Source organism: Seriola aureovittata, chromosome 8 (assembly GCF_021018895.1).
Source record: "Seriola aureovittata isolate HTS-2021-v1 ecotype China chromosome 8, ASM2101889v1, whole genome shotgun sequence".
Classification (NCBI taxonomy): domain Eukaryota; kingdom Metazoa; phylum Chordata; class Actinopteri; order Carangiformes; family Carangidae; genus Seriola; species Seriola aureovittata.
In genome coordinates, this window is record NC_079371.1 from 16,141,129 (window position 1) to 16,150,846 (window position 9,718).

Here is a 9,718-nt window from a genome sequence, read left to right on the forward strand (position 1 = left end):
TGTGTGTGTGTGCGTGCGTGCGTGCGTGCGTGCGTGCGTGCGTGCGTGCGTGTGTGTGTGTTTTCTGTCAATACTTCTGTCCCTCAGCAGCTACCTCTGTTACAAGAAAGAGAGATGGTGGTGACAGTGAGCTAACCCTTCTCAGGGACAGAGAATCACAGATCTTTAAAGGTGCAAAGCTGCAGCATAAATAAAAATCACACACTTTTCATACACGCACACACTCTCACTCTCTCTCTCTCTGTCTCTTTCTCTCTTTCACACATACAAACACAACACACACACACAAACACAGACAAATCAGTAATCTCCTCCTCTCCCAGGGCGGTCACTTAGTTTACTGCTGAGATCAGATACAGCAGGTTCAGGTCTCCTCACATGCAGCTACTTCCTGGTTGTATCTTGAGTGAACTTTATGTAGAGCAAAAGACAAGAAAAAAACCCAAAAACAAATCAAACTTTAAAAAGGAGAGTTTTTATTCTCAGAACAAGTTAATTGGTAATGCATTCCATCAATCAATCAATCAATCAATCAATCAATCAATCAATCAGTCAATCAGTCAATCAGTCAGCAAACAAAATCACCAGATGTTTCTGGCAGCAGATTGACATTGCACTAGAAGCAGACATGGTACTGAGACCTCTATTTTAAAGGAGTTTTAAATCGAAAAAACAACTGGACTTGATTATTTGTCTGGGAAGACGTTTCACCTCTCATCCAAGAGGCCACTGGTCACTGGTTCCCTTTGGCTGACATCATCAGCCTTGTGAACGCCCACAAGAGGTTGAATACCTGGGTCTCCACACCAGAAAGTTGGACCAGTCCCAGCCTGGTCAGATGCGTACATGAACTGCTGAAGCCTCTTGGATGAGAGGTGAAACGTCTTCCCAGACAAATAATCAAGTCCAGTTGTTTTTTCGATTTAAAACTCCTTTAGGATACTATGACCTGGACAAATGAGAATATGCACAGGCTGAGACCTCTATTCTCAGTTCAAAGACCCAATTTCCACCAAGATACGAGCAACTCACTTTGAGCTGCTTCATCTGAGTTTTAACCTCCTGCCTGTTTGCACCTCTCCTCCCACATGTGTACTGTGCAAGCTGCACCATAACACCACACTGACCGGCAAAGTAAACATCAAGTGAGGAAAATGCTTGCACTGATTGTTGCAGCACCATGAGAAGAGGGCCACAGTTTTAAACGTCTCGCTTTGTACATGACTTTGCGTGTATGCCAAACACAGTCATTTAGATGTGTTGTCGATCAGTCCTTTCAGTGTCTGAAAAAGGAAATTATAGCCCCTTTCACTCGGCGGAAAAATTAGCAGATCCTCACAAACAGATTCTCCAGCCGGGCTCCATCAGGGTCAGTGATGACATCCCAGATCGGCAGGCCTGCAGCTCTGCCAACTGAGCCTGCGGCAGCTGAAGCTCCCACAGTTTGGCGAGATGCCGTTGAAGCTCCGTCATCCTACATAGCACCGATGATGTCCCTGTTACTGAGGTTCTGTAAAAGGCAGAACAGTGGCTAAAGCTTTGTCATAGTTTTCATCAGCAGCTGAATCTTCCTCACTAGAACCTGCACTGTCTCCATCATACGGTCCCGTAGTATCTGAAGCTCTGTCACCTCCTGACTCTGTGCCAGCTTCACTGTGAGTGACAGAATCCTCCCTTTCATGCGGGTGGTCCAGGGAGAGCACAGTCATAAATTCAAGGGCAGCATCTGCATAAGAGCTGGTGTCCATGTCATTAGCCCGGTGAGTAATTGTGACACTCCTGTGCCTTAGCGCTTGGCTGCGAGCGATTCTCTTTTCAGTATCCAGATGAAGCTACCCATTTGGTATACTTAAAAGTGCTGACTTCAGCTATTGGGTGGCTCAAAGTCACCTCTGGAGATCTGTGCACACAGGGCTGCATGTTCACACCAAACTTCACATTGGACACTGAAAGAGCCAAACCAAAGTGGGTTTACTTCACCCTGAAGGGCTGCTCTTTGTGGATGACAAGAATAATATTGTCAGGTGTGACGTCTGTATGAAAGACCCCAGTTCCCTTTCAGGGCTTCTACTGCCACAATTAACTGAGGTCCCAAAGACTCAATTTTAAAGGCCAGGTATGAAAGGTCTTGGATTGTCCGTGAATCTCACCAAGTTTCTCTTGAACAGTCTCAAACATTTTTAAATCCAAACACTTTTGCCAACTTTGCCTGGAAGGTCCAATACAACTAGCTAACATGCTTAAAGCAAGATGTCTTAGCATTTAGCTCGAAACACCACTGTGCCTAAGTACAGCCTCACAGAGCCGCTAGCATAACTGTAGAATCTGGTTCATCCATTCAGTGAATAATCTTTCAAACCCAAATTTTTCATTTGTTTTTTGTTTAAAACAAAAAAGCCCAGTTGCCCTCGTCAAAGAGTTTTGTGTTGGCACTAGTTGTGTAACACATTAAACGACCAACAAGTGCCATAAAAAATGTCTGACTTCAAAGAATAGGGTTGATGATATTCACTTATTTAGAAACCACACACCGCACACACACACACACACACACACACACACACACACACACACGTCCTTGTGTACACAAAGAGAATCCAGTCTGTCCTCAGGCCAGCAGTGACCTTGTAAAGGATGAATCTACCTGGAAATACAGATCTTGTTCCTTAGAGGCATGTTGACCCATTTAGTGAGAAATGTTTTTTTTCCATTAATTTCCTCTTATCTCTTACCCCAAAACTAAAGGAAGAGTGTGTATCTGTGTATCTGTGTATCTGTGTATCTATGTATCTATGTATCTGTGTGTGTGTGTGTGTGTGTGTGTGTGTGTGTGTGTGTGTGTGTGTGTGTGTGTGTGTGTGTGAGAGAGAGAGAGAGACTGTGCCTCTTCACACTGCCTATTTTAAACATAGTGGTAGTTTTGTCTTTACTGCAGCAGAGAAACTTGGTGACCTGAGTCTTGCAGCTGAGCGGGCTTCCTTTGTGTGTGTGTGTGTGACAGAGAGAGAGAGAGAGAATATGTGTGTATGCATGCGTCCTCTTGTATGTTCCCCTGTGAGCAGAGTTGCAGACTCACCATGGACTTTGATTAATGACACCTACAATTAATCAAGTATCTGTAGCGAGAGAGAGCAGCGGCTCAGTGCAGGGGCCATGCAGACTATTTAACACTCTTCAAAGAGTGTGCACACTGCAGCAGAAGGTCAGAAGCGAAGCAAAGACAGTTTCTTTTTGGACAGATGAATTTAAATATATAATTTGAAAAAGAAAGGTTTAAATGATAAGAGTATTAATCTATATTTTTCTTATCGTCAACAAATCCCATGAAAACATTGAAACCAAAACTAAATGGATCTGACTAAAAAGTTTCACCTGTGTAGCCTGTCTGCTTTCACTAGTGCGCCAAATCCACAGCTTTACATGGTTCCCAACATATATACTCTTTACTCCTGATTGAGTAGCATCTCCTTAAAACTACAGCGCTCTGCTGTTTTAGGAAATTAGTCAGCTGTTGAAAAAAATAAACTGTACACTGTAATATAAACTGTATATATCTTACAGTCTCAGTAGAGACAAATGTGCCACAGACAGGGCTGGGAAGCAGGTAAATATTGAGAAAAAACTAACTAAACTAACTACTTTAGTTTTTTACATGGGATTAGCAGACTGTAGATACAGGACACCACTGGCCATAGACGTTATGTTGTATTATTTGTGTGCTGCAGATGGGGTTCTTCACGAAAATAATTTTTTGCTTCTCATCATAATCTAAGATTATTTGACCCCCTGTTGCGTCCACTTTCAATCATATCTTTCTTACTCCTCTCTGTCCATTCTGATCACTTTCTTCTTCTTTCCTTTTTCTTGCCCCTCTTGCATTTTCTCTTTTCCTCCCATTCTTCTGATATTTTATCCCCCACTCTCTTTAAATTTTTCCTCCCCCCTTGTTTAGATTATGGCTGAAAGGAAAAGTGCCAAGGCTGCAGCTGGCAGCTCCTCCCAGACCGGCTCTGATGTACCCCTACAAGGTACACACACACACACACACACACACACACACACACACACACACACACACCTTCTCTTTTTCTTTGAGTCTTGATCTTTTGTGGCTTGTGAGAGAGAATTGAATTTGTCAGTCGTGTGCTATCTCCCCTTCTGTGGTACCTTGTGTCACATTACAGCATTCCTCTACATCTGAAACAACGTATGTTTTAAAAAAAAAAAAAAATGACCTAATCGCCTCAGGAGCAACTGTGAACATTTTTTAATAGAAAAGATAGCAGTGTTTGGTTCAATTACACACAGATAATGCTGACTCTACTACAACCTCTCTCTCCACAATCACTGAGCTTTATCCTCGCCATACTAATTCTATTCACTGTTTCCCATTTCGCTAAGTCCCAACGCTTGTTCCTCTCAGTCCCAAGTAATTATATGCAGAATAAGAAAAAGCGCCAGCACAATTCATCCTCCACTGTAACTTCAGCCAGTGTGTGTATCTGCTGAGCACTGGGGAAAGGAGCTTCAGCATCAGAATATAAAAGAACTATATCGGCTCTTCACTTACAGAGGCAGTCGACCTCATTAAAACGCAATTAGTGTTTCTTTGAGGCGAGGCCTGGTGCTCCATAGTGCCCATCCCAACCCCAGGATCAAAGACCTTATTGGTGAAACATCTCTCACATCTTTTAAAGCTATAACATGCTTGAACTTGAAAAAATGGTGTCCAGTGAGAGTCATTTCCTTTGCAGTGGATGAGGTCTTTCATCCACTGGCTTTGCAGTGAATTGAAAACAGGTCTTGCTCTCACCTGGATTAGATTTCTTCAGGGTAGCTGGGAGTGCTGAATCCCATGTTGGGACACTTTTGAAGAGATTAGTACTGAATGTTTTGGGATTAGCGCCAATGCCAGGATAATGGTCGTGCTGTTCTCATCAAGTCTGGCCTGTCTGTGCTCTACTTTAAATATGGAATTAATGTGTGGAAACCTCTCACTGCTCATCATTCATGTAACTACTGTTTTCAGAGAGATACTGGGGATTTTTTTCATGGAACACACTGATGAGGTGAAGGTGTCATATGTGTGCTGGTTATCTTCAACTTAACACCCCCTGAAAATCTTGTTTTTGCTGACCTCCAGTAGTTTCTCTTCCCACCTTGCTGCAATGATGTACAGGTGTTCTCCAGGACACTGTGACATCACTGTTGGGTGTGGTTACAGCACACTTATGACCACACCCAACCACACACCCATGTGATGCTGGATGTGGTCAGAGGAGAAAAAGGCTTGAAGCTTTCAACCAGTGCGGACAAAGAAACATTGCTCTTCAGCCTAGTGTTGAGTTACTCTTTAAATTTAAATTTAAAACGATCATGATCTTTCAAATTATTCTTATGGCAAGTTTTTGTAAGACGAAAAATCAAGGCAATCCCAGATAAAACCGATGCCTTGCATGTCTCATTACATTTTAAAATCGTCGCTTTAATATGAGCATTATGTAATTTACCTGTGTGATATATTTTAGTATCTGACTTTTTGTTATCAAAGAAGGTTTTTTTTTGTGATGGACAGTGACAGTGGAGAGATGATAAGAAATGAGGGGAACAAAGGTCAAAGACACCAGGGACATTATGACACATAGTCAGTCGCTGCAGCTCCTTGGTGCCACCAAATCAAAGTTTTCATAAAACAATTACAAACTGCAGGTGTCCTTATGTAAGTGCCTTCCGTTACCCACTAAACTGGATATGTACAATGAACATTTCATTTTGACAGTCTCAGTTATTACCACTTCACCACTTTGAGTCTTTGGTGCCCATTTTATTGTGTTAAAAGAATTAACATTCTTTAAACCGTGTGGTTTAACTTTTGTCCAATTTTAGTTTTTTGTATTTTACCCTGTTAGAAATTATCTCAAGCTTGTAAAGTAAACTGTGTGGTGTGTTAATAACGAGGTCCTGGGGGTAAAAGATGTTAACCCCTGCGCTGATTGAAATGCAGGTGAGACAGCATCTTTGATCATCGTCAGTCACTCTCTATGGCAATCTTTTCTACCCACAGGCCATTGTGTAAACAGGCACAGCTGGGCTTTCTTGCAGAAAATATCCAGCTCTCTGAAATCCTGCATGCCTGTGCGTGAACATATTTTTTCATGCCCTAATCATATCAACAGCGCCCTTAAATATTAAAATATTCACTAGTGTTTGTTTATCTCTCTAGTTTAAGCCAATTATCATGTGTGGACTCTTTCGGAACTTTGTGTTAGATGTTGCCGTGTGATTAAATTCCCGGCGGGCGATCTGTGTGTGTTTGTTCAAATGTGTGTTTCTGTGTGTTTTCTCTCTGCAGAGTTTCCCATGCCAAAGACTGAGTTGGTGCAGAAGTTTCATGTGCTGTATCTGGGTATGACATCTGTGACGCGACCCATAGGTAAAACTGAACCCATGTTGAAACCCATACGGACATCATAAGACATGCTGCATCCTGTAGTGAACTCCTCCACCCATTGTCTCGCTGTTCAGACTTATGTGTTTTGTCCTCAGGTATGGACATCATAAACGGGGCCATAGACAGCCTCGTGTCCTCCACAGGCAAAGAGGACTGGACTCCTGTCATACTGAGTATTGCAGACACCACTGTGGCTGTGATCAAAGAAAAGGCAAGGGGCTTTCTGTTGCTATCCTGAGGACTAACAAATAAATAAAATATGTGAATGCTCTTATCAGGTATAGAGGAAGATCTAATAGAGCTTTGATTCTCCTCTTTGATGGCTGTGCAGGAAGAGGATGAAGAGGTGTTGGTGGAGTGTCGTGTCCGTTTCTTGTCCTTCATGGGCGTGGGACGAGATGTGCACACATTTGCCTTCATCATGGACACTGGAAACCAGCACTTCCAGTGTCATGTGTTTTGGTGCGACCCCAACGCAGGCTGTGTGTCTGAGGCTGTGCAGGCCGCGTGTGTGGTAAGCTCATTTTTAATTCTTTCATAATGAAATGATGATGAAATTGTTATTTATATTTCTTTGTTGTGTCACTATTCCTAAATGAATGTCAAAGGGTGGCTTTGACTTTAAAGGAGCAGTTCTACATTTTGGACAGTACACTGCTTTCTTGCCAAGAGTTAGATGAGAGGACTGATACCACTCTCTTGTCTGTATAGTAAATATGAAGTTACCACTGGTTATCCTGGCTTAGCATAATAGCTGACAGTGGGGAAACAGCTAAGCTGGTTCTGTCCAAAGGTATTAAATTTGCCTACCAATACATTAAAAGCTCATTAATTAACACATTATATCGTTTGTTTAATCCATACAAAATCCAAAGTATAAAATTTAAGCGCTTTATGTGCTGGATTGTACTGGATTTTACCTTTGGACAGGGCCAGCCTATCGGTCTCCCTTTGTCTTCTACCTATGGGCTAAGCTAAGCTAACAGGTTACTGGTAGTAGCTTCACGTCTGCCCTACAGATAAGAGGCATCGATTTTTGCAACTAACTTTCAGCAAGAAAGTGAGTAAGTGTAATGCCCAACTATTCAGAGAATAAATGACCAACAAACTGTAGACGATATACATTTTGTTGTATTTTTCTTGCATTTAACCCAAAAGCCAAACAATAAAAACTCCACTAACCATCTCCTCTTGTTCATTAGCTGCGGTATCAGAAGTGTCTGGTGGCAAGGCCGCCCTCCCAACGCGCTGGTTCCTCCTCCTCGCCCTCTGCGGACTCGGTGACCCGACGGGTGACCACTAGCGTGAAACGTGGCGTCCAGTCTCTCATAGACACTCTGAAACCCAAGAAACAGCCATCAGAACTCCCCCAGCAATGACCGTCACCAGTGACCACAGCACCACCCAGCTGACGCCTGGAACGCCACTCACACTATCGCCACGACAACACCTAATCAGTACCAGCCATGGTAAACAGTGATGTACATATATGTTAACAAACACCACCGCAGATGAAGGAACGAAGAGCAATCCTCCAAAATGCCTGATGATTAAAAAAAATAACAAGAAAACGTATGTTTCATGAGGAGGAATGGAAAAGCTGCAGCGTGTTTGCTTCTGTCACTTGGTGTCACTGGTTGAACTTTGACCTTTGAACACTACTTTGCCCAAGTGGAAACCACCTGCTGGCTTCACTGGCCCTTACTTTATGTGGATTTCTGGCCTAGATGGATTACTTGATCAAGCGGTCCATAGACAGGATACAGGATTACCCAGAAGAAAAAGATCAAATTTCTATTTAGACTGGTTTGTGTAACCACTCATTGGTTTACTCGGTTTTCTTTCACGCTCTGTCCCCTTCTGTAAAATATATTAATCAGCACAGAAAGAGCTCCTGGACTAGATGGCAGAGATGCTGAGCTGCAGGAGCCTTCCTGACAGAAAATGGGGTCTTCTTGCTGTCAAGGGAATCTGACAGGTGATTGAGCAAAACAACCAAGACCAGACAGACAAGACCTGTCAACACTCCAGCAGCCAACCAAATGGCATAAAAATATTTTGATCCTTAAGATGTGTGACAAACTTGAAACGGACAGAAACTTAAAATCCCCTCTGAGGATGAATGAAGTGATTGTAATAATGAAGTGTATGTAAATGATTGTATGTAGGAAGAGAGAATTTAGGGTACAAATCTTGTAGATACGAGGGAGAGATGAGCTGTTGGTGACAGAAAATGCGACAGATGTGGGTTTTGATTTTGCATGTTTTCTTCATGGGATATGTTTTTTATGTAGATGAGTTAAGGGTCTTGGTAAGAAGAGTGGTGAACACACAAGAAACAGATGCTCTCAGCACAAGTCATCTCCACTTGACCATGACTGGATTTACACTGGCACAAAAAAAAAAAAAAAAAAAAATCAGGCCTATTTCTAACCTATACTTAAATAAAAGGTTACTCTCTGCCCCATTAACACAATTACTATTACGTCATTTAATATTTTTTACTCCCCATTCCCTGATAAATGGCTTGTTCAGCAAAAGAAAGGTAACAGTTTTTAATGTATTTTGAAGCTTTAAATTAGTTACGAGTGTAGGTTTTTGCATTCATTAGAGAAAAAAATGAGTTGAAAAGCTCAAGAATGTCACATTGCTTATGTCCAAACTTTACAATTTCCTCAGGAATCTTTCTGCATACACCTGAAGATTTATGTGCAGTAGTAGCAAGAAATTCCAGATCCAATCTTGACTACACAGTAGTGTTCGCCCTGCCTGAACAGCATGGAAAAGATCAAATCTGTGCCATACAGTAAGGGTTAAAGCTGTGTTTTCTCTTCCTCAGTAAATCCAGCCGGTCTACTCCCACTCACAAACAAACATACACACACAAATATGCACATACGGCGGGGAAAAAAGTCTGCTGTCACTGCTATCAAAACCTTTACACTGCTCCTGTGGCTCGGGGCCACCACCTGCACTCGACATGAACTCTGTGAATGCAGTCAAATCTTAGCGAAAAACACACTCCCACACACAAAACAAATGAGAGATGCTGTAAATCATTTCAGTTCTGTTCTTCACTCATCTCTACACCATGTAAATGTAATCTGTTGTGACAATAAATGCATTACCAAAAGAAAAAGCAGCAGCTTTTTGAATATGTCCTTTAATTTTTCAGGTCACTGGACCCTTAAGTATTAGCTGTTCATTATGTAATGACATTGAAATGACATTGGCCCAGCCCTATAAATATATGCAGTTTGATTAGAA

At 42.1% G+C, this 9,718-nt stretch overlaps 1 protein-coding gene and 1 long non-coding RNA gene across 7 annotated transcripts in view; one reads left to right on the plus strand and one right to left on the minus strand.

Moving 5' to 3' along the window:
* Positions 1-9,593, plus strand: part of LOC130174085 (amyloid beta precursor protein binding family B member 2) — a 40,710-nt gene extending 31,117 nt beyond the window's left edge. For all 6 annotated transcript variants that reach the window (XM_056383697.1, XM_056383700.1, XM_056383695.1 and 3 more), the window contains 5 exons: positions 3,953-4,028; positions 6,353-6,433; positions 6,547-6,662; positions 6,783-6,965; positions 7,654-9,593. In XM_056383697.1, coding sequence (XP_056239672.1) covers positions 3,953-4,028; positions 6,353-6,433; positions 6,547-6,662; positions 6,783-6,965; positions 7,654-7,830 — 633 coding nt within the window. In that variant the 3' untranslated portion in view covers positions 7,831-9,593. The remainder of the gene's footprint in view (positions 1-3,952; positions 4,029-6,352; positions 6,434-6,546; positions 6,663-6,782; positions 6,966-7,653) is intronic.
* On the minus strand, positions 460-7,752 carry LOC130174088 (uncharacterized). Its single transcript, XR_008828540.1, has 2 exons — positions 7,634-7,752; positions 460-1,510 (listed from the first exon to the last, which is right to left on the minus strand). It is a non-coding gene; the product is annotated as an uncharacterized LOC130174088 (long non-coding RNA).
* Positions 9,594-9,718: the final 125 nt, after the last annotated feature.